The sequence below is a fragment of the Sylvia atricapilla genome, chromosome 1, assembly GCF_009819655.1.
Source record: "Sylvia atricapilla isolate bSylAtr1 chromosome 1, bSylAtr1.pri, whole genome shotgun sequence".
NCBI classification, from domain to species: Eukaryota; Metazoa; Chordata; class Aves; order Passeriformes; family Sylviidae; genus Sylvia; species Sylvia atricapilla.
This window is the reverse complement of record NC_089140.1, coordinates 109,200,390-109,228,257: the sequence shown is the minus strand read 5'-3', so window position 1 is coordinate 109,228,257 and position 27,868 is coordinate 109,200,390. Positions and strand designations below refer to the sequence as shown.

Genomic DNA, 27,868 nt, shown 5'->3' with positions numbered 1-27,868 from the left:
AGCCATGTCACACAACCTATTTCCATTCTTCTCCATTGCATGACGATACACAGCACTGCCAGACACTCCACTGACTTTACTACAGTATTTTATCCAGATGATAAATTGTTTTCCAGACTTTGCAAACTTTTATCATGATCGTTGAGATAAAAGGAACAGAAAGAATGATGACGTAGTTGTGGTTTTGCAGTGATGTTCATCTTGTGTCTTTGTTGCTTGTTTGCATTATCTTCAGAAGGATGTTTTAGTCTAAGTGGGGGAAAAAAACCAAAGCCACATCTTAAAAGTGTATAGGGAAGGGAAGTATGTGTATAACGTAAGAGCATTACTTGCAAAGAAACCAAAGAAACCAAAACTTTTTAATTGGAAGGTCATAAAGTAGCAGTATCTGACACTGCCTGGAGGTACTGCAACTCAATGGGGTATCACACAGAAAATATCAGTACAAAATTAAAAATGGAACTCTGCTTTCTGGAAGGAGACTCCTCTTCAGCTTGTTTACAAAATTTCCCCTGTGCCCTGTGAGTCTCTCTAAACTATGCCATGATTACTATTTCCAAGACAAGCCTCTGCTTAAAGTAAGAGGCTTAGACTGTATGAAATTTCCTGTGAAAACATGCCCAAATGCTGCTTCTATCCAGTACATGGCACTTCTGATCCTGTCATCTAGACAGTTTTAACCTGCTGTCTTCTTAACCTTTCCTTAAGCCAATATTTCCACAGCTGCTTCATGCCTTGCATAAAAAATGGCCTTTGAGAAGGAAAAGGGTTTTTTGAGATTTGCCTTTTTTTTTTTTTTCCACATCCTGGGATGCATTTTTAGCACCATATCCAGGTATTTTAAGGGGAGATCTTTAGTAGAATAGGCAGTAATAGATGAAATACAAGTTTACTGAGCAGAAAATATGGTTTAATTACAAACTGAAAATGAACCCCTTTGTTCACACTATCCTGCTCAATGTAGGCTGTCACTGGGGCAGAGTGGAGGGGGGTGGGAGAGGAGAACAGATTTTGAATTAACTGGGGTTTTGGTGTTTGATAAATAGGTGTCACTTAAAGGAGCTTTTTAATTCTTAACCTGGAGTCTTTAGGCCTCAAAAAGGTGACATCTTCTCATTTACTTCTTACTTACTTTGATTGTTTGCTTCTTAGTGAATATAGATATGTGTGTGTGTGTCTGTATATTTGTTGAAAGGGGCAAAAATACTTACTTCTTCTAGAGCCAGGCTCTCCTTATTCTCTTTTCCTCGTTTGTATTTCTTTTTAAGGCACACTGCAGTTGTGATGGTGACAATAAGCATTACAACAAACACAGTTATGGTTGAAGAAACAGCTATTACAATGTTTTCTTGAGTTGAGCCTTTCCTTTCACACTTTTCTCCCATGTACCACCAGTCATCACCTGCTGGACATCTAGAAAGCAAAAGAATAAATGTGTGCTGCCTCCGCAAGATTAAAGGTGTGAAAAAGTCTGCTTCAGAAAATGGCATCTCTGATGCAATTTCTATATCCTAAAGCATGCTGAAAGTTATCTTAAAATGGACTTCTATTTTAACGTTGTCTTGAGAGGCCTGAGTGGCTCACTGTCCTTACACACCTCAATGTGCTTCTTTCAGCTTCCTGATGTTTCACAGGATGTGCCTTCAGAGAGAGCCTTTGCCAGAAATCCTAAATGCTTTCCTGATCCTCTTGACTGCTTAATGCTTGGTTGCAGCTGATCTATGGAGCTACTTATTTTTTTTAATTTTCAAATTCAGAGAACTTGTAAGAGCTGCCTCTGCCCTGACCCAACAGGCAGGTAGGAAAAGAAATTAACAGCCTCACAGTCATCCATTTTTAGGAGTGAGAACAACATCCAGGCTTTGATTCCATCACATAACCCAGCACCACAGTCAGCACACCCACCCCATCTTTCAAACCTTTGTTATTCCTCATGTATTGATCTTCTATTTAGCCATTTATTCAGGACTACCTCAGCCCTGAAAACAAGTCTGTTTGCAGTGTGCTGCAAAGATATTGTCTGCTAGGGGGGACTCCAAGTGATTCAGCTTGAACAAATGTATCACATTCCTACCCATTTCCCAACAGAAAATTGGAGTGGAAATGGACTGCTGGTCACACATTTCTGTAGGACAGAAAGTATGTCTCAAAGGCACTAAAGCTTCAGAGTCCAGAGACGTCAGAAAATAAATGTTCTCTGTTCATAATTTTGAAATGAGGCATAACATTCGTCATATTTTTTATTTTTGTCTTCTTGGAACCACCTCTTGACATTTACTCATATTTGTGACCTGCTCCTGATGAGTTGCACAAGAATTATTTTTTTAAAAGTTTCTAAATGGAGATATGTAACACTTAATGAGTCATCCTGACTCTAGTGGCTCTTGGCCTTTATGTTTTCCTCACAGCACTCCCCCAGTCTACCTGCCCTGGCACATCATCTAAGGTTACTATCTTCAGCCTCAGAGCTTATTTGAGAGTTGGAATAATGCTAATCAGGCAGGTAGGTTACATAAACATATCTGCAGAGGATTAAATAAAAGTTGATATTAATCTTCTTTCAGGGCAAACAATCTTTTTTATTCCTCAGCTTTCACTGCTGATTTCAAAGGTGAGCAACTACACTTCGGTAATTCATGGTCATAATTTGCACTGTACAGTATTTCTGAATCAAATTTTTAAATAATGTCTATGCTGCTTCCTACATGATAAGTATTGAAAATCTTCCCTAATGATATAAATGTGCTTTTCTTTCAATTACATTTATTCAACTCTTCTACATTTTGCTATAGGGAATTCTAAAGGCTTGGAGTAATACATTACTGAATATAATAAACACATTTAAAATATAATTTACAGGAAAGTCAAGCAGAGTACTTCAAAATGATCAAATGCTTAGTTAGGAGCTTCGTTGCCCAAATTGGCCATAAATTCAGTCTCACAGGAGCAGTTGCAAATACTTGCCTTAATCAGCTACAGTCTGTCTTGCTTTTCATTAGCAGCAAAGATTTATCCTGCTAGAAACTTTCATTACTCATCCTAAAACCTCATTTGAGAGTGGATAAAGGCAGTTACCTGCACACTGGTTCTCTGTTCACCATAACACAGACACCATCGTTTTCACAGGGGTTGTCTGGGCACAGCGCCGGGACCTCTGGATCCTGGGGCTGGGTGGTGTGGCCCGCGGTGGTGTTGCCCGTGGTGGCGGAGGCAGTGGTGGTGGAGGCAGTGGTGGTGCTCTCAGTGCCACTGGGGGGCTTGGTGGTGGTGGTAGGGCTAGGGCCAGGTTTGGTGGTGCTGGCACTTGTAGTCGTAACAGTTGAGGGTGGACTGCTGGGCTCAGTTGTCAGGAGATGCGCTATATCTGCACGGTGAACCCACAGGAAATAAGGTCTTTGCTTCACATTATTTTTTTTCTTCTTATTCTAATGATAATTTCTAATAATAAAGAGCAGTAAGCCTGTCCAAAGGTGTAATAATGAATCAACAGTATTTTTTGCCTTTCAGGAGCATGATGTACTTTGGAAATGTCCCCTAGAATTTTTTCAGAAACAGATTGTTTTATTCAAATTAATCTATTCAAAATAATTTGCACAGGATTAGCATTGTTTCATACAGCTTCACATGAGATAAAGAAATTATACTGTGTATGTACCTGTTCATAAATTTATTCAAACATATGATTTGACTTTAGATACAGGCATAATTCAAATACTGCTCAAGTGCAAAGTACATCATGTGTATTTATAACTACAGCACTAGTGACAGTATCTGACACGTTTATTGCATTGTAAAGAGTATCAGCTATGTTTACATACCTTCCAATGTTAAAAGAATATAAATACCATCTTCTTTAATATAGTTTCGGCTTCTAAGTCTGTCATGAGTTAAAAATGAGCTTGTTCCAACTCCTGGACCTCTCATATATTTTGTTCCATTGGGAAAAGTTGCTTCAGATCCCACTTTATCTGGCCTATCCCAAGTATAGTTTGATGAGGATTCTGGGGAAAAAAAAAAAGAGCAAAAGAATGTGAATGTGAGAGTGCTCTGGATTTGTCTCTCAGCAGAAACCTCAGTTGCCTGAGATTCCCCACTCATGAGAGGCACAAGAAAATGGAGATCTTCAACAATTTGGTTTAGCCTGAGGTACTGTGAAAAGAACCTGTGGAGATGAGATTATTGGAGAGCTAGTTGAAAAAGTGTTGCATTTTCTTTTTAGTTCTTTAAAGTAAGGTGGTCAAGAAGATAAGTAGCACATAAATCATCTATAACATGAGTTAATGCAGTGCTTCTCAAAAGAGAGCATCCCCTGCAGTAGATGTGGGGTACAAGATATTTGAACAACCTAAATGATCACAAGTCACTGATGCCTGTTGCATCAAAGCCTGTTCTAAAACTCAAAGCTGAGCCTGATTTTCTGTGAAAGAATCTGACAGAGGGAGAAAGAACAGGCTGGTCCAACACCTCTCTGGTTAGATAAAGACAAGGCTTCCCTTGGGAATCGTGGACTATTTGCAATATATGAATAATCAAGGGAGAAGGAGCAGAGGGCAAACAGACTGCATGTCCACAGGGTCAGAGAAGGAAAAAGGTTATGCACTGTGGCTGCAACAGCAGAAGCACAAGGAAAATGTGCTTTTTCAAACATTTATGGAGGACATGGTGCAGTGTGTCTTTCGCTTACAGAGAGGACATTAAGCATTTCTAGATTACTCACTAGATTTTCATGTAGAGCCAGTGTCATAGCAAATGAAATGTAAAACATACTGGTTTTAAAATCATAGTAACATGAATTGGATGATCTTGTGTCTTCCTTCCTTTCTGAAAGTCCAGAAAACTAATTCAGTGGCAGAGATGATTTCTTTTGGCAAAAGTAAGAAAGTCAATATGGCTTAAATCCAAACTTTATCCAATGCTGAAAGTAGGTGATTTCTTTAATATTTCTCTCTGTAGAGATTCCTACCATTTCTCAGAGTTACTTTTTACCTCAACTGCCACCTTTCCAAGTTATTGTGGACCATGGCCCTTATCTTCACACACCTTGAACAAGTACAGATTACATAATTTGAATCAGTACTTTGTGGCTTGTGCTGACATCACTGTACCTTTGACAAGAAGGGCAGGGATTTGTTTGATAGTTCCTGCACTTTTATCTGGTATAAACCCCCTGTATTGTTAATTCAGTATTTTTCTTTTCATTATTTCTGGAAAACTTCCATTCTCATTAAGACAGAAATAAATTTATCCTCACAGAGTATATGAAAGAAACTTGTGGAATAGATCATCCACCTCTTTCTTATGCAAATGCAACTTTGAAATCCAGAGTCCCAGCTTAACTTTCCTGTAGGTTTAATTCTTTTCTTGTTTGTGGATCAATATTTTTGTTGCTGCAAACATACGAAACATTCCAGAAGCTAAAAAATATGCATTTGTTTACACAAAGAGGAGATGTGACTCCTTGCCTTTTGCTTGTGTTTAACGTTTGATTTTAACTAACCTGATAATCTCTGAGGGTCTGTTGTTACGCTTCTTTGGTTTGACATCCGCTGACGAATATCAGGATGCTGGTCAAGCAGGATCATGGTACCTTGTTGCCATGGACAGGGCCATTCCAAATGATCATCATTTGCTCCAGAAATCAAGGACAAGTATATTCCTAAATTTAATGGGTTATCAGTGGTACCATTTACATACATGCTGACCTGAAAAGCATATCCTTTGCTAGAATAAAAAGGCGGACTGTGTATTAACCCATCTCTCCCTGCTGGTCTTGTGTTGAGGAGATCTGTGAAATTTCTGATATGCCAGACGTGGTGGGGACACTGAGTTTCTGACAAGTTGATGTCATCAATAGAGAGGCCTCCATTTGATAAGCCACTTCCTTTCACGCCTTGAAACACAACTCGAAATTTACTGGTGACGTTCAAAGAAACATGATGGAGCTGCCAGTAGGTCTCAGGTGAACCTGAAAAACAGGGGTAGAAATTTCTGAGTCAGCAGTACAGTCAAACACTGCACAGATCTGTGGACCCCATACCAATACTGTGCAAGAATTTTTTTGGTTCCACTGGCACTGATGTGAGGGAATATTTCTTCTGTAGATGTTACTTTTCCAGTTCAAGATCATATTTGCTCAATAGAATATTTTAACACAATTAATATGCGTCATAGCACTTGTTGATGGGTTTTAAAACTGTTTTTTCTTTTACATTTTAAATAAAATTTCATTAAATCAATCCAGATGTTGTGATTATTAAATCCACAAAAATAGTTTCATCTATATTGTAAATAGAAAAAATTCAGAAAAAGTTATATTCAAATAACTGAACAAAAGTATGCCTCTACAAAAAAAAAAAAAAAAATGCTCCAGAGGATTCTGGGAACCTAGAACTACAGCACTAGTTCATTCATTTGTTTTTGTATTTTTAAATGGCTTGCTGGAAGCTTGCCTATGCAGAAGCAGTACTGACCCATCACATGATTCATGGTACAAAGGTCAAATTAAAGCCAGTAATTTGCAAAACCTACTTTGTGCAATAGAACATCTCTGCGCAAGTTTGATGCTGCATCCAAAAGTGCCTACACTAGCAAATTCCACTTGACTCCAAGAGCAGTGTAGTCAAAATCAAAGACCTCTGCACAGAGGCCTTGTGAAGTAAACGAAAGTAGAACACCCTTTTTAAAAGTATGTACACCAAAATAGTTTCTTCTGTGGCCTGGTTTTAGTTCATCTGCACAGAAGACCAGCTGCATTTATTGAACAACCAGTGCCAATCCCAGGTACAGAACTCATGCATCACAGCCCTGAACACAACACAATGGACCTCAAATATACATCTTAATTTCTTGACTTTTTCATTACTGGTATAATTAGGAGGGAAAAAATTAACACAGAAACAAGAAGAAAAGCACCCCACTGTTTCCCATGAAATGGCCTTCTGCAAAAGATAAAGGATTTTTACATGTAATACGTGCGGTTCAAAAATCTCCAGCTGCCACAGACCAGTGACAAGGATTCAGGGATTGTCCCTAAGCTTCTCAAAAATTGTAGTTCAGTGCAAACCCATGAGCAGCTCAGCCAGGGTGGCTGACCATGGACGGAAGGGGCTGTGGTGCCACTGTTACTTCCAGGTTATTGACTGCATTTGTGAGAGTAACTTCTCACTTGAGAGAAGTGGAACAGCTTGGGGGAAAGATGATCTTGAACCATTCCTAAAAGTTTTGCCACAGATTGTCAAAACATGGTGCCTCTTTGGACACATGCACGAGATCAGAGACTTCAAAGGAAATTATGGACTTGAGAAAAGAGGAATGGGAGATGGGGCCTCATAGACACAAAAGAGTGTTTGTGAGGAAGGCTGAAGTCTGGAGAAATTATTCTTGGCATCAAAGTAGGGCTTGAAAGAGTTTGGAGGGCTCAGACTGATGTGAAGTCTACACCTGCCTTAGCAACTCTTATGTTCAGGATGCCTGTTAGCTCAGAGGGCACACAGGCTGAAGCCATAGAGATAAAGAAAAGAGTGAAAAAATGAAAGCAGGCACCAGCAGCAGCTGAGCCCATCAGGACAAAAAGAGACAGAAATGATACCGAAATGATACCTATTTACTAAAAGAACTTCCTCAGATCCTTCTGGACTTGGTGTAGCTGAAATAGAGACCACAGAATAGTTAAATATTTGAGAAAGTAATTTAACCATAAGGTGACTTTGGCAATTCTAGCTTAAAGAGCTCTTGTCTATTAGCTGACCTCAACTGATCATTCTGTAGGCCATCAGCTCCTGCAACTGCAAGAATTTAATCTTCAAACTACAACTCAAATCATAATCTGCTGCTCATACATTTCAGTTAAGTCATTTGAATTCTATTAATCTTTTTTAAACTTATATATTAGGTATTTCAGGGCACTTATGCTTTCCATTTCTTTATTATACTTTCTTATTAATTGTAATTTACTCTAATAGTCCAACTTCATCAGCTGCTATTGATACCAGCAATTCTAGAACAGTTAAAATGATTGCTTGTGGAATTTTAGATAGTTTGGCAAGAAAACTATCTTGATAATACAAGAGTTTGAAATTTGTGGTAATTTATCATATTAGAGGAAAACAGCTGACAGAGGATCCATCAGGTATAATTTCAGCAGCAACCATTCAATGACATAGACAGAGAAGAAGCCAAAGAACAGCACTAGGAAATGAGTGACTTTGCCACAAAGATTTCCCCCAGTACTTTGAAAGAAACTGAGTAGAGATATTAAAAAAAAAAAAAAAAATATTCCATACCTTTTATCTCTTCAATGAATCTCAGAGTGCCATTTGGATTGGCTGATGTGTACTCCTTGACCCAGACATTCAGCTGGTCACTCTCGTTACCGCTGTTATATAAATAGAATTGTAAGCACTGGAAACCTCTTTTGGGATACAGAATTCGGCTCTCCAGGAAAGCTGTGCTTCCTTCGCTTCCGACACTGGTGTCAAAATGCATAAAGTAGCCAGAATCTGCCAAAAGTCAATGAGAAATGAGTGGTAGAGGGGAAAATAAATAGAATTTTCCTGGTGTACTGGGTTTCTTAATGCTGCATTGTAATAACTCTAGAAGATACAGTCGGGTCAGGGTTAGCTGGATCCTGTACAAATCTCTGGCTGAGGACTGTTACCTGTTCACATTTTCCAAAGGTAGAACTATCTCTTTGCAGCTTTTGCCCTCATTTCATTATCTCTAGCAAACTGTACTCACAACCATGGGTTTTTACTTTTTACCCAGTAACACAAAGTTGACTCTCTGGAGGACTGATTTAAGCTCCTGAACTCTTGGACTGTTCTGACAAGTTCAGATCATCTAGCTAGATCATCAATTAATTTTTCACCTCAGCCCTGATGATGTACATTTTAAAATTATACTCCTCTCCAAGGACTTATTGAGCAATTATTCAGAAAAGCAGCAATCTATTTGGTGTGCCTGTATCACAGGTTCAATGCTTTATATAACTCTCGTGATAGGATGTGACACTAAGACAAAGAACAGATCAAAAGAGATAAGGACATTTGGTCTTCTGAAATAAGCAGAAAATCAACATATCACATGATGTTCTTAGGTATGTAGATTTATGTTGCTTAGTTAAAAAATAAACAGTAACTTGTCAAAATATAAACAGATAACAAGGCCAAGCTTAAAGGAAACTTGCATGCCTCTGCAGAAAACCCTTCCCAGAAAGATAAGAGGTTTTTTCTCATACCTTTGCATTCTCCCATATTAGTGTGATCAGTATTTGGCCCAGCTGGAACCTGTGACAAACGCTGCCAGTCACTGTTATCATCTGAACTTTGAATCATGCCACATATATTTTCAAGTTCAAAGCTGCACGTGTCCATGAAACTTAGGGAGGAGGCTATGACATTAAAATCATAATAAAAAAATTAATCTCTATTACATAACACAACATTTTAATTCTGAAGGTCCAAAGCCATGAGCAGAGAAAAACTAAATGCAAACACCAGGTAATCAGAGGCTTCAAATATGATCAGCATTCATATATACAATGTTCAGGAACTTAAAAGACTTGGTGATTAACGCTGATATTAATAAGATGTCATCAGGAACACTCTGGACCTTCAGCAAGCACAGGAGGGCATCTGCTGATTATTGTATCAGATCTTTAATTTATAAAAGGAGCACTAATACCAACCCAATCCACACACCTTCATATTATAGTCAAAAGGTCCTGAGACTCCCCATTCTTTGTTCTGCTTTCTTTGGGCTAGTCCACACATGGCACAGATTGTGATGGAAGCGCACTAATGTATCAGCTTATTTTGGAGCGCTTATTTTGAAATACAGAAGAACAGAAGCTATTTGACTGGAATTAACAAACCTTGGTTTTCCAAATGTTGAATTGAAAACAAGCAAACAAACCAACACCCCCCCACACACACATTTGGCAAAGGTATATTTGGGACCAGTGGATACTTCATGTCATACAAATTTTACAATATCTTTCATGTAACAAGTGAAAAATTAGGTGAAGGAAGACTGTGCAGTTAAAAATGAAAGGGAGAACACCATGTGAAATATTTTCTCTGTCTAAAGCAAACTCTGGATAGGTGAGTGATAGCACAGTCCAGTTTTGCCCCTGTCCTTATTTTTGTTTCCCATTGTATGATATCTGAGGTCATGAGTAATACCAGCCATGATTTGAAAACAGTTAAGTTAATCAAATGCTTTTTAAACAATGTATAAAACATTGTGGCTCAAAGGTTTAAAGGTTTCATTGCATAACAAGAAGACCTTGAGTATCACAAAACTCAACCTCAATAACATGCCAAATGCTTCATTCAAGCTGTAGCTCTGGGAAGCACTTAAGTATGAACTGCTGCCAAATCAGTTCTACTGCTGGGATATTTTGTGCTGTCCTCACAGAAAGCTAAAAACCCTCCAGAGTCTGCAAGGTAGTCAAAAGTGTTGTATGACGGATATTTTTTAAAATACAATTCACTACAATGATGCAAGAACTAAGAAAATGCCTTCAAAGAAAATGTTATGTTGATTGCTGGATAGAGAAGCAAAAATGGAGAAGTATTAGATGAAAGAGCTATTTGAAATGAAAATACAGTACAAAACATGAAATTGATTTGGCCAAACAGGAAGGAAGTAACCTAATGACCTGAATTACAAAGTGCTGGCTGGCATGGAGCATTGACCTGAATGCCAGGAAGACAGAAAAGCAAGAGTCAGTAAATTACAATGTATTTCTGAGAATCATTCCTGAAACAGGCAATGATGCAATGAGTGTGATAGATTGTGAATTCCATCTGCACCAAAAGCCAGGTATGTAGTGAAAGACTGGACTTGGAAGAAAATACATGGGGGATGAGTGACAAGTCCTAATTTGCAGAGGCTGAGGGAAACCTCATGGTCAGTTCTGTCTAGCAGTATGCTCCAAGGGGAAAGCAGACTGAAATCTACTGTTATCACATGGCCTGAAAGACAGCAATGAATTACAGATTGGAGCAGCACTAAACTATCAGTTTGAATTTCTTATGCTGTGCTTTGTTTTCTTCAATTTAAGAACCAAGATTCACATCTTTAATGCAATTTCCTGTCCACATGGGTCTCTAGCAGAAATTTAGTTTAAACATTTCCTTAAATCATGTCCAGCAAATGAAGTAATCTTTTGTGTGGGTGAGGGCTGGGACCTCTGCAACACTGTCCTCCCTGCCACAGGTGGGTGATCAGACAGTATTTCTGTCTCTGCAAATAACACCCACACTATACACACCATGTGAAGCCAAGAGATGGACTGGGGATCAGGGCAGATTCTGATTTCACTGAAGGTGGTGGAAATTTTGTTGCTGATTTCAGCAGGACTGGGGCACTTTTTTATTTGGGGAACGTGCCTACGGGTTAAGAATAAAGTTAAAATGTCATTAAGTATTTCTGTAATGCACGAGAATGATGGAAAATAGATAAGATTAATGGAGAGGAAGAAGGACCCTATCCCCTGTTAAAGATATCCTTAGCTGTAAGCACTTTTATAATGCCTAATTGACTGTGCAGCGAATTCTAGAAGCTAAGGCTCCATGTGTGTGTTCAATTTAGACCTACATGAATAGAAATATTTTCATCAGAATTTTACACTCAAAACTCTGCACCATTTTAATAAACCAGTTTGATTGTTGTTTAATTAATGAATATAATGAGACTTAAAATACAATTGTAAGCCAGTACTCACTACTTGGGATATTGTAAAAGTTTCCTTCTGAGTGCCAGGGTACATTGAATGCAGCCACAATTAAAGAATTATATTCCAATTTGATAATAGAATTATCTAGATTTCTCTGTCTCTTACTTTCATTCAGCTTTGTAAAATAAACCCCACCTGAGTAAAATAACTCTTTTGGGCACTTTTGTGAGAGACCAGGTTTGAAGCTAAACATCAAAATTTAGAAACCTTGTATTTTATTCAGAATAGCATCTGTAGCCTGTTTGCATGAATACCCACTCAGTCTCACAGATTTTATGAAAGTGGAGTAGGTACAGGAGCCACAGAAAAGACACTCATTTCTGTGCAGTGTCTGAGTAACAGCTGTGGAATAACACAGAGAAAAAAACAAAAGGCTTTGTGCAGAAGCACACATTTTAAACAGCCACCCAAGGGATGAACAAAAATCAGCTGCTGAGCAAAGCTGGTTTTTAACTAAAGGTCAGATAAAATTGCACAGAAACCTCTGCTACTCAGCAGTGTTTCTGCAGGAGGGCTGTTATTTCTAGCTGTACGATTATTTCTGGTGTTTTTAACACAATTCACTTCTCTAAATATGTTAGCATCTCTTTCATTTGTGTCTGGATGGGTCCAGCATGTATGTCTCACCCTCATTTCTTTCAAATTATTCTTTCAAACACTATAAAATAAATGGAGAAACTTACTGCAGTTGTACAGCCGGTTCAGTTTCTCGAGGTCGTACTCACTGAAATCCATTCTCTGTCCTATGACATCAATGAAGTCTGGTATGTTGGTGATGATGGTGGGCTCAGTTCCATTCCTGAACGCAGTCTTGCTGTAGTGCATCACGGAGTTGTAGTCATAGGGAACATTCAGGAAGTCTGATCTTTTATCATCGTATTTATTGAAATTATGTTCTCTACCTAAATGGCAAAATTGAAAGGAAAGATTGGCTGTTTCTCAAGGGAATCAAATTTTGATGTAAAGAGAATCTATCAGATCTCGAAATATTTTTCCAGGCATTTACTTGTACTTTCTCTGTAAAACAGTTTTATTTCTAGTCTAGGGCTAATTACTTTCCTTTTTCAGCCACTGATGACTTCTGCTGGACGAAGCAAAGTTTTTACCACGAGAAAACTTTTCCTGTGGAACTACTTGTAAACTCTGATGGGCTTGTGATACCCAAGAGTGGAGAGAGTGTTTCAGTGCTCAAATTACTGCAATTTGCAACTGTTTCTAATCTGTATTCTCTGATGTTCAATTGCTAGCCATTTTAGGTAGCAATAAACAATTTAGACTTGTCACCAGAATTTACCTTACAGATGTTTTCTGCAGTATGAGCAAAAAAACAATTGCTTACTACCCAATGGGGAGTCAAGATTCAAATCAGTCAAAATACAGTAACTATATTCTGGTCAGTGTAAAAAAAAAAAAAAATGCAGCAGTTTCAAATGTCTCACAATACTGCAGCCTGTCACTAAAGAGTCAGCAAAATATAACAGAAATCAAATAACAGATTCTAAGTGGAGTCTAGGTAATTTTCTGTGATATATAATTGCATATTCACCTGACTATTGATCACAAGTAAATAAGAATGCATTAGATTTAATCGTTATCTAATTTTTTAGTCTTCTGTGTGTAGCTATGTTAGGAAAACACCAAGTCTATGTATTTAACTTTGTTTTTGAACAGCCTGAAGGTCACAGAGGACGATGAAAAGCTAAAGAGGCAGAGACAGAGCAAAGTCCTGAGGAATTCTGTGCCATTTCTCAGGCTTGTGCCAAATATATCAACATTACAATTCACAAGCTGCATGGCTAAAGTGACTGCTGGTGTGACACAGACCCTGAAAGGTCTCTCCTGCCTGCCCACACTCTGCTCTCTCAGCTCTGCTGACTGCACCAGGTGTAGCAGACAGGCAGAAAAAGAAGGACCAGTGCTTTCACTGGAGATTTTCTACTGGCTTGGGTCACACTAGATTTTTCAGATGGGGTGGAGGGGGAAGTTTAGTTATTTTTATTTAATTCAGGGCTTCTAGAGTAAGTGTGCTTTTAGATTATTCATTTAAACAAAATAAATTATCCTCCTCTGCTGCTCTGTGGTACAACACATAGCATAACAGGATTCAGATCTTTCATTAGAGATTCAGAAACTGTTGTGGCACAAGGAATTACAACAGCAACAACAAATAAGATTTTCTGTTTCAAACAGATGTCCCTTTAGATCTAATTTATTGATATACTGGCTTTGAAAAGTAAGTCCAGGTGAGAGAATAGTGTGACCACCAAAAGATGGCTGGAAGAGATGTACCACAGCTGAACTGCTAACACCAGAGATTGAAAGGAAAAGCAGAGGAGTGACTGACCAGACTGAATCCTGTCCCAGACGATGGTCACATAGTCATCCCGGTCAGACCGTGACTGCTCATGCCAGAATCCCAGGGCATGCAGGAATTCATGCTGGACTGTCCCAATCCTGTCACAGTTGGCTCCGATGGAGAGTTGCTGCAAGCCCATTTGCATGTTTCCCACTGAGGACCAGCAGCTGGCATTGACATAAAATGAGAGAGGGCTCTGTGAGATGCACACCATCCCCATGCCACGCAAACCTCAAAACCAGTCTATTCAATAGGTATATTTTTGACCTGAGCATTGAAGTCACATTTTGTTTCAGAGAGCACTTTTCCTTTGATTCGTTCCTTACCATGACCCTTCCTCTCACACTGAGCTCTATTTCAATGAACGAGAAGTGCCTCATCTCTGACTCTATTAGAAGAAAAGTGTTGAGATGTTTGTGGCAAAAGAAAACTGATGATGATTTCTTTGGTACTCTGGAATATCACAGGTTGTGGACACATAATTTAGAGCAATTAAATTACTGCAAATTAACAGTTTTCAGCTAGACCACAATATGTGACTGTGAGCACACTTTGAGCCTGTCCCTGTCATAAGCAGAAGGGGGTTCATGAACATTCTCTCCTCTGCCTGCTTTTCTCTGTACTGTTTTGGCCTCTTACTTTGCATGGGGGCATGGCTGCCAGGCAAGGTGTGCTTCTGCATGGTGTGTTTACCTTCTAACGAGTTGGTGAATTTGACAGTACTTTTCACAAGCTCTTTTCTTTCTGGCTCTCTGTGAGCTGCCATGCTAGAGCACTTGCTGCTCTCACACAATCCCAAGTAAGAGAAAAACTGCAGCTCTGCAGCAAGTATTTATTAAAAGATGAAAGAATTTAGTGAGTTATCTGCACAGGCCAATAAAATGGCACCCCATGTCCACAAACTAGCAGGCACAGAGAGCTACATTTAGATTGATATTTTATGCAGCAAATAAATCAATACTTACCCAATGAAGTATATAAAATTAATGGGGCACAAAATATGCCACAGGATTTGTAGTCCTATCACCCCAGAAATTTAAAAATACAAGCACACCATGTGCTTTCAAACTCTGTAACTTATTAGTGCAACATATTCCCACTATTTTGTTTTCTGCAGAGTAAGACAGGCTTTGCCTATTGATAACTCATTAAGATCACAACATGAGACCTGGTAAGGAGCACATGTAGCTCCTTAATTTCAAGGCCTTTCCTTTAACAAGGCCTCATATTGATTATTGTGTTGTGCAGAAGAAGTCCGTCACAGTTTTGGGTCCACCTCCTACCAAAGCCACCTCTGGCTTCACAGCTGCTGCACAGTGCACAGCAACCTACAGCAGGCACATCCCAGACACTTGGCAAAAGTAACATCCAAACAACAGTAGATGCAGCTGACCCTTGCCTTTGGTCTGCCAAATATCTACAACACCATCATTCAACAGCCACAGTGGGAGTAAATACATGGTCTGTGCCACCCTGCACTGAGAATAAAGCTTAGGTGAGTGGAACATGGCACTCCAGAGCAGTGGGCACATGGAACCCTGTGTCAGCAGTGTCTTCTGGAGGGGAGAAAGGAAAGTCCCAGCTTTCCCCAGGTGTGTGAGTATTGCCTGTGACTCAATGCTTCCTGCATTGCCATCAGAGGCTGGAGGAACAGGGAAGCACTTGCTCTGACTAATCCCACCATCCCCTTTTTGGGGCTGTAAATAGGCTCACACCATCAGTTGCAGTGATGCCGCTTATTTCAGGCACATCTCTACACTCATGTCCTACCACTGATTTTCTTCCCATAGTATCACACATCGCCAATCTCAGCTCACAGACACTGTGACTTACCAGCACCAAGCTGGATAGCCGGGGATCTGTGTCAATCCACTCCTGCATAGATTCCCTTTGCCATGTGCAACAGTGGCAAAGAGCTGAAGCGGCCTCCCAGGAGCACCCCATGAAAACCTGATTTTCCATGTGGAAATATTACAGAGGATGTTCATCCTCCCTGGTCTGTTAATTGTTTGACTCTACCACACCATGCTAGTTTTCCTGCTGAATGAATCCTGCTCTTCATGAGAAGACTAAGAGGAAATGGCACATCCATTGCAGGTTTCCAGAATCCTCCATGAACTTTTCAGTCACATCTTGCCATATCTGATTATTTCTGTGATTCACAATGACATCTCTCATGTGTTTTGCTCAGCACACAGGCGGGAGTTAACATAATACTGGTATTAGCCAAGGCAAATGATAGATGAATAATATATATAGGGAGAAGGCTCTTTGTACAGGGTCTTGATACACTCTGTATATACACCAGAGACTACAAACGCATTTTTACACAGGGCAGTCAATACAACAAAAGACAACTGGCTTCTTTTGTGGCTGACTTCATTTGAATTCAAAAGGGTAATCCAGATGATGACTTTATGGCCTACTTCAAATCCTTTTGACACAAAAGTACCCCCACATTCCTCTGTTTTATAGATGCAAGCCAAGATCAGAAAGGCAAAGATGTGATTCATCAACCTTTACTTGGTGTGGTAAAATCTTATGTTTCCAGGAACTTTGCATGCTTGTCTGCACTGTGCCCTCTAGACTGAGGGCTTTAGTCAGCAGATAGAAGAGTACTAACCAATTAAAAAACCTCCAAAACATTAGGAACAGGGCAAAAATGGGTTGGTCTGCCCAGCTTGCATCTTGTTCCATTACACCAGAATAAGAAATGGCTTGAAACAAAAGCAGTTCATTCAGGGTCAGTCCTGATTTCTTTCTACAACCCAAGATGACTCACTGAAACGGGATGGACCTTTTCAGGAGACTGCACCATTTAGCTCCAATCTTTTAAAAAGTTCCGCTGTGGATGTGTCAGCTAAGGTGATGGAAATACTTCAGGGCAAGCCACACATCAGGCAGTGAGGGCAAGATATGTTATTCAACTAGAAGGATTCATCTTCCTCATCACCATGACTCATCTATTTTTAACAGACATAAATGAAACATTGCACAGAGGCCTCCTACTTGCCATAGGCTAAATATTGTGGTTCTTTTCCAGGTACAATCATCAGCAAATTCAATACATACTTTAGGGGATGAAGGATTACAAAATTCAGCTATGTGAGTTTTCCATTTAGTTCAAAAAGCTGGAATCATTAGCACAGGAAAATGCATTGCTCCCTGAGTCTCCAATTATACACCTTTTAGAGCCGAGTTTCAGTGTCATGTGTACAGCATGAACAGCAGCAAATACAAAGAGCCAGACACCAAAGAAATTTTGAAACAATTATCTGCTACAAATATCTCAGAACGAGCCAAAGGGAAAGAGAAACATTTTTATTATCAGAAAATCTTTTCCCATTTATGAATGCATTCTCATATCAGGAAATGAATTTCTGAAAGCAAATTTCCTCACCAGGCTATCAAGCTCTCTCTGTTCTCTTTTTCGATAAGAGAAATGGTTCAGGACAGAATGAAGAATATATTTGTTCTTGTTGCACTGTTTTGATAGAGAATGTCTTAGAAGGGAAGAAGTTGGGGCAATTTTGACTTCTTTACTGGAGTTTTATTTTGCAAAATTTAATATAAAATAATTGCACAACTATTCATCAAAAGAGGTAAATAAAGTAAAACATCAGCAAAATATCTCAGTGTTGTACAGAATTTAAAAATATTCCTCTTTTATCTGAATGCCCATGTGACATTGTTGAAGCACAATTCCACTGTTACAGTCAAACAAATTCATTGCTCAACAGTGAGAACTATCATATTTTCCTTGGTTTTTCTTTTCCCCTAGAGGCACAATAGGAATGACCAGCTGAAAGTGATACTCCATATATCCAAAAGTCAGTCAATAACATAACTGCTTTGTTTCTGATATCTTTCACCATGTCCAGTAAAATACCTCTTAAGGAACTTGATTTCTTCTGATATTAAGAATAAATATCAGTAGAAATTTTTCATTATTACTAAGGCAATACCTCTTTTGGAAACTATCACAGCTTAAAAAAGGGAAATGAAGACAACGAAAAAGTAAAATTATGATCAGATATGTGAGTTTTAGAGTGAATACTGGCCATGAAAATAGTCTGAAAGCAAACATAACGGAAGTTATTTTGAATTGCTTCTCTTACCCACTTCCTTTGAACACAGATATGTAGTTTTTCTCCCCTTCCCAAGGTTTGAAGTCAATACAGGTTTTCAGTCGATACTGTTCAAATGCCTTCAGGATGACTCCCTTAGCATTCATTTCTGCAAAGAAAACAGTGTTCTTGTCAATACTGAACTGAAAGATTTCTACTATTGTCCATATGGAGCAAGTCCCAAGGGTGGGTCTTGCTCCAGCAATCTTTGATCAAAATAAACAGACTTGTTGTTGGATTAAGACCCAAGGGGGGACCCAGAAAACATAAATTAGGGTCTTGCAACACTGTGTGTTACTCTTGTTTTGCTCCTCTGTATTTTTTCTTTGATACTTATGTATCAAATATGACATGATGAGTATATAGAAGGATAGTGTGTGTGTTTTAATGTTGTAGATTCTTTCATTTATTTTTTTGAGATTTATGTAAACAAGTATTAAATAGATAGGAAATGAAGACTTCATATTTTACCTAGTACAGAATGCAGACGACAGATCCCTCACTGAATTTCTCCAGGATTCGAATTTTTCAGATTACTTCTGTGTTATCTCCTCTAAGCAACTTGCATAGTTTCAACAGCAAGATTTAAAGGATGGACTCAAATTAGGATGTGTCTCTGACTCACAACTGGGGACTCAGCAATGTGCCATTCATTGCCAACTGTCTGTCAGAATGCCATTTTGCCTTCGCTGCTGTAAATGATGTAAATGGCCAGGTAAGATTCCCGTCCTTAAAAGTATCTTCAGTGCCCTCTTTTCACTTCTGCTTCGTAGAGTTTCACATCTCAGACTCAAGTTTCAAAACCAAAACAATCTGCTGGGCCAGATAATAATTCAAGAAAGGAGGTGAGAGCCAGCCCTGATACCAAGATTATAAATCCCGTTTGTGCATGCTCAGCCCCGTTCCTGCCTTGGGGAATGGCCAGCACTAGATAAAAGGAGGAAAAGACACCACAGGAGCTTTATCAACCTGTGTTTAACAGTCCAATCAACACAACATACAGACATTGTGAAGGGCAAGTACTGTACCCAGGCTGTCCTCAAGAACATAAGGGATAACATGGGGCCACCGGTAGTTGTCACCAATGATGGAGTTTCGTTCCTGTATGCAAGAAAGAAAACAAGTAGGCAGTCCTCAGTATAAAGGGATTTAGCATCAGGGACTACAACAGTGCTAAAGCAAACTTACAATTCCAAGTAGGACATAAAGGAGAACAATGAGCTCAAAAACCTTGAAAGATTACTCAGAGGTCTGATGTTCGGGTTTGAAATCCCTTCATGCCCTTCTACTGGTGTCTCCAACTTCTACTGCATTTTCTCCATAGAAATTACCTAAGCTTTTGATGCATTTGCACAGGAGCTTCTGCTCCTATGGGAAGCCTTAAGATCTAAAGTCCTAAAAACTGTACAGAGACTAACAATTTTGTAATTTTTCATAATGCAAGGGTTTCTTTCTGTGTCTTTAGCAAGTGCTGCACTGGCTTCCAGTGACATATTTGGCCTATCTCCCAAAAGGGTGAGTAAAACACTATTTTCAGAGTATTTTCAGAGTACAAGATACACTGAGGGTTTCCTCCTAGATATTTTTGAGATGCAAACTTATTTTTTTCATTGATCAGATAACGTTGCTGGCCAGATGTCTTAAAATGTGGTACTAGAGATCAAAACTTTTCATCGGTTTTAGTCAATCTACTTACAGGATGAAGGTTTTGCAGTTCTGCTCAGTAGGTTTAACTGGCTCAGAATAAATATTGTACAGATAAATGAAGAATTCTTTTTGTACAAACCTGCCTAGTGCTGCCTAATCTCTTAAAAGTGACTGTTTAAAAAAGGAAACAAGAAGCTAATAATAATGATCTAATCACTGAAGAGGTCTCATGCTGGATAATGTTTCTGCCAATGCTGCTGACTCCTTCCCTGTCTATGACATTTTGTGGAATTCCATCCCCAATCATCTTCAGTTTATTGTCACATAAATAGCATTTATTGTCTGTAAGAGCAGGATGCATCTATTATTTCCATGCCAGTGATACTTTACATTTAAATCGATGACACATTTTTTGCTTTGTAGTTTATATTTTAACTCACCCCAGGAAGTTTGATGTCTCCCTCAAAAAGGTCTAGTCCTAAAGCTAAAGGGAAGAGGAGATTAACATTCAGTTATTATATTGATCTGTGACTAGTATAATGAAAATAATAATAAAAAAAGAGGCTGAATTTTTTAAAAACCTTCATTTATGTCGAAGATGTCCTGATCAATTCCTCTATCTACGTCTATTTCTGAAAAATAAAAAGACAAGTGAGGTAGGACATTAGCCCTTGCTGTTATCTTTATGAAGTGTGAAAATTAATGCAATAACAATAACAGTAATTATAAATCTGTGTCTGTCCTAGCGATGTTTATGAGCAGCTGGTTTTGTTGACTGCCTCCTGTGCATACAAATAGATCTCTAAACAGAACTCACCAGTTGTCTCTGGAGCAGGCTGGGGAGGGGAAAGAAAAAAAGATATTATTAGAAAGGCACATAATGAAATGCAGCTCGCGTTACTTTCTCAACAGTATTAGAGATGTGATTCAAGCTCAACTGACAGCACTTAGCACATGGCTTTGTATTGGATTGACTGCCCCCACTGCCTCCTCATTTGACTGGAAATCTGTATTTGCTCATGTGGCAGCTTTGTGCCCTCCCCACCTCAGGGTGCCCAACAAGTAGTTCAGCCAGTACTGCTTCTGTGGAGGTTTCATGGCTGCGTTTTTCTCACAATTCAGCTGGTGATAAATTGTCTTTCACAAATGGGAAAAAAAGGAGCCTATTATTTCTATGGAATCAAGTATTGCTACTTGGTCAGCAGCTATGCAGAACCTATGGAAGTTATGCTGAACTTCCCATCACAAATCTGAAGACTGGGGAGAGAATGAGTGGCCTGGTGTCACACAGAGAGGCTTTGAAGGACTGGGTACACAGCCCAGGTGACCTCAGCCCCAGTTCAGTGCCCTATCTGGACTCATTTTCCTGAGTAATAACAAGACTAACACTCCCTTTGCAACATGGAGAATCCACAGACCATAATGAGATATAGCGACATACGATGAGATATACATAAGAACAATTTCCTTGCCATAACATGCCTATAGAATCTAATATTAATTCCTTTATTTGACTGGACACTTCATCTTTTGGACTGCCTTGAACATATTTGACATAACACTACATGATTATTTCTTACATAGTGAGTAAAACTATGAACAGACTTTCTAAGCAATCACTTCTGAATATTTGTATTTGTATGACTAGAGGTTCACAAAATAAAGATAAAAACATTTTTTGTATTCTAAAATAAATGTAACAGCAATTCTGGAAAAAAGCATGGAATTTTTATTTTTACCACAGTTTTCCCCCGTGTTCCTTTTTCCATATAAATAATTTATTTTCTGTACACGCAGTTTGCATGTAGGACTTCATTTTCCAGTGTGATAAGCATCTGCAACTTCCACTAGAAGTCATGAACACATAATCAGAATGCTGAAAAACAGCAAAAATCAAGCCCATGCAGTCCCTAGGAACATTAACTGTGATTACCTCCAACACCCATTGTCTTACAATATGTAAGACAACACAATGGCCAGAATATTGAAGAGAGATTGAAATGCCCGTGTTCTAGATCTGAGTTTCAATACATAATGATGGGAACAGTTTTGAAGGAAACAACTGTGAGCTCTAGAACTGACTTCATTTTAACCAAATTAAAAAAAAAAAAAAAAAAATCCTATCTCCCATGAAATTTCAAGATTCAGAAAGAAAGCTTGGAAATTGTCAGAATGCCATATTTCAGCTTCATAATGAAAGATTAATTTTTAATCTGAAATTACTGTCTTTTAAAAACTTCAGCAAATGGCAGAAAAAATATTGTAAATACAAAGGCAAGAAATCTTTTTATGATTCACCTGAACTAAAATTCACTCAAGATGTTGCTTCATATTTTTTGTCAGATTTTTATAATTTAATCTGGTTACCTAAAAGAGGAAAACCATTTTTACCTAACCAAGTGTTGGCTATAATTTCTATGTTTTAGAAACATAATTCCTAATTGGTATCAGCTAGCACAGCAAACATTTAATATCTAACTGTTATATAAACAGTCAAAGTTTTTAATCAGCTTCTCCTGCTTCCTTTTCCTTTTTTAAATGAAAACTACCACTCACATATGTCCTCGCCAAGTCTAAAGTCAGGATTTTGACCTTGAAGGGTCAAGTTACAGAAAACACTGAGTAGAATCTGTTTCCTGACTGAATTTCTCCTGAAACAGCCCTGCTTCAGCATCTTGCATTTCTGGATGTTTTTAAGCTCATCAGATTTTAAGCGTGATGACTCTTAAAAACCCAATATAATTGAAGAAAAGTGATTGATTCCATTGAAAAATTGGTTTCAGATCTGGGGAGATGCAAATGCTGAAGGACTGATACTGCTCTCACATTTCAAAATCAACTGGTATCATTCAGGTTTACATTGCAACATAAAAAATAAGGATGGGGACTTTAGAAAAAACCTGACAACCCTATACACATAGAGCTTAATAACTGCAGGTATCTTGTTCAGACAAGCCATCCATACATGTGAAATGTCAATAGATTCCAGACTCCTCCTACATGTTGAAGTTTCATTGCACATATATTGCACCATTACACTTTGTTTTCACTGTATAAGACAATTCATTATCACTGTGCATAAAACAGTATCTAAATATTCAAGTTTTGAAATGAAGGTGCAGCTTGTAAAACAAGTTGCAAGTACATGGGCAAAGTGTGCAACACACATTTTAAAGACTTCGTTTGCTTTTAAACTCCCACTCACACAGATTTCTGTGAAGAAAAAGAAATTAAAATTATAGCTTGAAATATTAAAAAAGTAAAGTCACATTATTGCGTTTTATGTCAAAAATTATTGATGGAGGATGAGATCACACACATATATGCTGAATCCCCTTTATAATCATTAATAGTGAGTAAAGTTTTTCTGCAGTTCCAATAACTATAAACAACAGTGTACCCATATCTATTAATCAGAACATATAATTGTCCTAAAGGTACAAACTGGGTAACTCCTGGAAAAGTTCCTCTAGCAGCAGCAAAAGCTCACAAGCTGAGATCAGTAGCTAAGTACAGTGGTACTTCTGGTGCACAAATCAAGATATGAGTCCATGACTGAACAATACCAAATGCAGCAACTCAGTAAGGTCCAGGCGGGTCCTCAGTGTCTGAAAACTGCCACTGAATGTTTTATAGTCAAGAAATCCCTTCTATCACTTCTTTCCACTGCGTTCACAACAAAACTAGGTCTTTAATCCTGTGAATCTCAACAGCAAAATACTCTGTTTCAAAAGGAGCATCTCCGCATACAAGTATCACTCACTCACATGGCAGTGACTTTGGTCTCAATACCAGCCTGACAAAATACATGATGCATTTCTAGTCTGTGAAAGTACTGAAAACACACAACAAATAGTTCATAGTCTCATGCAGAGGAAGGTTATATTAGCTGAGGTGTACTAAAAAGGAATTTAATTTAGTCTAATCTACACACACACAAATTCCTGATCATTTTTTATATCAGTCCCTAATTTTGGACATGGACAACATGTGAATTAAGATATTGTAATGGTTGATTAAACCACGGCTTGCAAGAGCACATTTAACTGACAAAAATTTCAAGTGCATCTTGGACAGGTGGGAAACACCTCACCTATTGTAATCATGTAAAAACCAGGTAAAGGGACTCACTCAGTAATCAATCAAGAAACAAATGGATAATTCTTATGTACCAAGAATATCTATGGCACCACCATGATGCCCTGGAATCACCGTAAGATGATCCACCTCACCTGGCCTGGACATCTATTCAGATGGAATACATTTACCTAGTTTGGATAAGATGCCTAACTTACTAGTGATTTCTCCACACTATATTATTTTACTATTGTCATCCATAAATTTGAAATTAGCTCTTCCTGTCCATAGAACACATGAAAATGAAATAATTAGCCCTGGTGGTCAGAAGCCCCTCCCTCACACAAGACCTAGTTTTCAGGAATCAGTTTGATGTCAGGTAGCTTCTGGATGTTAGTTATACCCCGTATCACCTACTATAGGCTTGAACAAGCCCACAGTGGAATATAAGTAAGACTGAGGTTTGAGTTTCCAAAAGACTGGGGCAGAGGCACAGGTAGTAGGAATAGTAAGGAAGGATGGGATTGGGGTGATAGGGAATACAGGAGGACTATGGGAAAGTTAGCAGTGCGAGGCTGAATGCTTAAGGAGATGTATGAGCATGTGTCAGTGGAGAAGAACAAGGTAAGGCTGCCACAGATAGTTACATTGCATAACTTAGATAATGTTATTGCACTTAAGTAGTGTCATAAAAAGTAATACTTTACTTTTTACAGGTAGATTACCCTGAAGACGTGAACAACCGAAACAAACTTTCAAGAACCTTTTGGGTTTTTTTCTCTGAACTAATTATATTGTACATCACCAAAAATTTCCTGACCTCTACAACAAAGCTTCCCAACATGAGCAAAATGCTACATTTCACTAAAAAGGGCAGGTAATATAAAAATCTCAACTTGTCCTTTTTGACATGAAATATTTCAGCTGGATTGGAGGAACAGGGAGGAGTCATTTCCAGGTATAGCCAGTGGCTAAAAAGGAATATATTTCAATGTCAATTATATCGTGTTATAGCAAAAAAAACGCCCAAAAAACAAAACAAAACAAAACAAAACCCCAAAAAAAACCCCAAACAAACAAACAAACAAACAAACAAACCCCCCCCAAAAAACCCAACCAAAAAAAAAAACCAACAACCCCCCCCAAAAAAAAAACCACACCCACAAAAAAAAAACCAACAACAAACAAAAAAAAACCCCACCACCCAAACAAAACAAAACAATACAAAAAACCATCCACAAAATCAAAACCAACAACAGAAAAATCCACCCCAAACAACAACAACACAATTCAGACATGGACAGCTGAAATAAATTTCAGTTCTTGATTTTAACCCCAGACTTGCTGTTCTGGTAACTTTGAATACTAGAGAACATTTTGCTTAGATGGGGAACACAAGATAATCACTTTCCATGTATAGCCAGATATATGAAAAATAACAACACTAAGACCCCAGGGAAAGAGAAATCATTTATCTCTCCCATGAAGACAACCACAGAAATATACTGATTCTGCAAAATAAGAATTAAGTCTTTTTCCTTTCAAGCTCATCTTAAACTGCATTATTTACTCAGTCATATAAAGAATATACATTCTTTATTTTCTTACCAGACTCCAGACCACCTGAAGAAGAAGACAAATTAAAAGCCCAGGCACAGAAAAGAAGCCCATGTTGTTCTCCAGTCTCCAGATGTGTGGACAGAATTTTACACCAACTTTGTATTTAAGACAGTAAATATCATAAATCAAAACCTTTGTCCTCTCAACAACGATTAACTCACCTACCTTTACCTATCTTTTTCTTGTCAAGTAAGCACATCATTGTCAAGTAAGTCTATCATTACTGCATTGCAATAACTAACAGAAACACTTTAATTGTTTTTAAGAACTGCCGTGAGAAAAAGCATTGGAGAGAAATTGAAATACAGGATGAAATGGAAATAGGAAAGAGAAAATAGAGGGGAAAGACACACTGAAACCCAGGAAATTCCATCTAAATTTAAGAATTTTAATTTTTTTTCTCATTGTGCTTTTAAGCACTGGGACAAGCTGCCCAGAGAAGTTGTGGAGTCTCTCTCCTTGATGACAATCAAAACACAATCAGACACAGACCTGAGTGACCTGCTGCAGGTAACTCTGCAGCAGGACTGCAGGGGAATTGAACTAGGAGATATCCAGAGGTGCCTTCCCACCTCAGTCATTCTGTGATTCAGAGAATAAAGCTGGCACTAAAACATTTTGAACAACAGAAAACTAGCAAGAGACTTGGCAAGGCATTAATATATTAATAATTGTGTATTTTTTGACAGAAATTGAAAATGAGAAATGTGGGTGCATTAAAAAAAATGTCTGCAGCATAATTTCAGTATCCTGCTTTTGGAAAATGCAAAGCTATTTCTATTGTTGATATAGGTGAGACACTGCATTTATCACTAGTGTAAATAATGGCATCCTTCTGGATTACTTAAAGATTCCATTCAAATGAATTTTTTAAATGTCAGTACCATTGTACTGTCACCACTGTCTGTGACTCGAGGGTATTTCCTTCAACTTTAACCATCTCTTCTACTTCCTAGCTGTCAGTGAGTGCAGGAATTGCCACAGCTTCTTCTTATGCTTAAACTGCAGGTATTTGTGGTAATTGTATGGTCAGGCTTTGCTAAACTTTTAGTTTGTGAGACCAACTACTTGTAGAGACCAACACAAAAATTAAGAATGGCATTTAGATTATTTTATTGAAAATTCAGACTCACAAAATAATTTTATCAAAATTAATCACATTATTTTAAGTATCAGAGCTAATAAGAAAGAAAGATCCTAAGTAATGAAGACACCTAAGCCTATTATAGCTGCTCAGATTCATACTTTTTTCATTGCTGATGCATTGAGAAGTAGCAGTTGTAGATATTATTGTTCTTATAATGGTATGGTCTTTTTCTATGAAAGCAACTAAATATTATAATCCCCTACTCACCAATAATAGGTAGCTCAAAAAACTCTTTTGTCAAGATTTCTTCCGGAAATTCAGCAGTCCTTGAATTCTGCATGTTGTCACCTCTAGCTACCGGGAGATGATTGGATTCTGGGTTCTGGAGGATGCCCTCACACAAAAACACCTGAAACCCAACTGTGATTGCAAAGCAGATTTGTTTTTATTCCATGCAGTAGCTAATAATACATACCAACCCCTGGATTTTTTGAAAAGCCGCTGAGCAGGAGGAGGAGATGGAGCATGGTGCTCAGGTGGGAGGGACAGGCAGGCACTGCACCTTCAAGGAGTCCCCTGGATTGAAATGGAGTGCATCTTGCCCTTTTCAGCCCCTCCACCCCAGAACCACACCTCATATCTCCTCCTCTTGGAGTGGAATTTTTCTAGTTATGACAACATCTCACACTTGGCCAGAGCGTGAGATGAGGCCACAACAGCTCAGGATACCAACTCCATGTTAACAACAGCTCCATTGTGTATTGTCCTTCTTTCACAAGTCAGGTTCCCAACACATTGTTTCTCTTAAGGGTCAAGTTCCCACCAGTTAAACAATAAGGTTTTCTTCATTGCCTTTTCTTCATTATCTGGTCAATGTGCCCAGCAGTGGACCAAATATGGCAGGGCCTTAGACAGAACTTTGGTCCCTGACACATGCGACCACATGATCCATGGTTGGAACATGTCAATATTCCAGCATATGAACAACAGTACAATGCAACACGCTATCTATTGAAGATCAGTTCAATGATATGAAACTAGAAATAAAACAAATAATACATCGAAACCAAATACTGAAGGCACAATGTAATACTAATCCTTTTTTCAACCAATTCCGGCCCCATGACCCTCCACCAAAAGGATTCCAGCTGGTGTCTTCTACAAGGTCTTGAGTAAGTGTCTGTAATTTCTGTAGTTGTACATTGACAGAGTTA

General features: G+C 38.4%; 1 protein-coding gene across 1 annotated transcript; it reads right to left on the bottom strand.

The window, feature by feature from the left end:
• Positions 1 to 26: 26 nt before the first annotated feature.
• MEP1B (meprin A subunit beta) lies at positions 27 to 25,618 on the bottom strand. The gene is made up of 16 exons (XM_066330447.1): positions 25,556 to 25,618; positions 20,688 to 20,706; positions 20,452 to 20,502; positions 20,311 to 20,354; positions 19,252 to 19,324; positions 18,215 to 18,332; positions 14,085 to 14,263; positions 12,424 to 12,642; positions 9,236 to 9,388; positions 8,283 to 8,498; positions 5,498 to 5,965; positions 3,819 to 4,001; positions 3,278 to 3,364; positions 3,076 to 3,154; positions 1,212 to 1,413; positions 27 to 249 (listed from the first exon to the last, which is right to left on the bottom strand). The coding sequence occupies exons 1-16, from the start codon at positions 25,616 to 25,618 to the stop codon at positions 232 to 234; spliced, it is 2,172 nt and encodes a 723-aa protein (XP_066186544.1). The 3' UTR covers positions 27 to 231.
• Between the last annotated feature and the right edge of the window lie 2,250 nt (positions 25,619 to 27,868).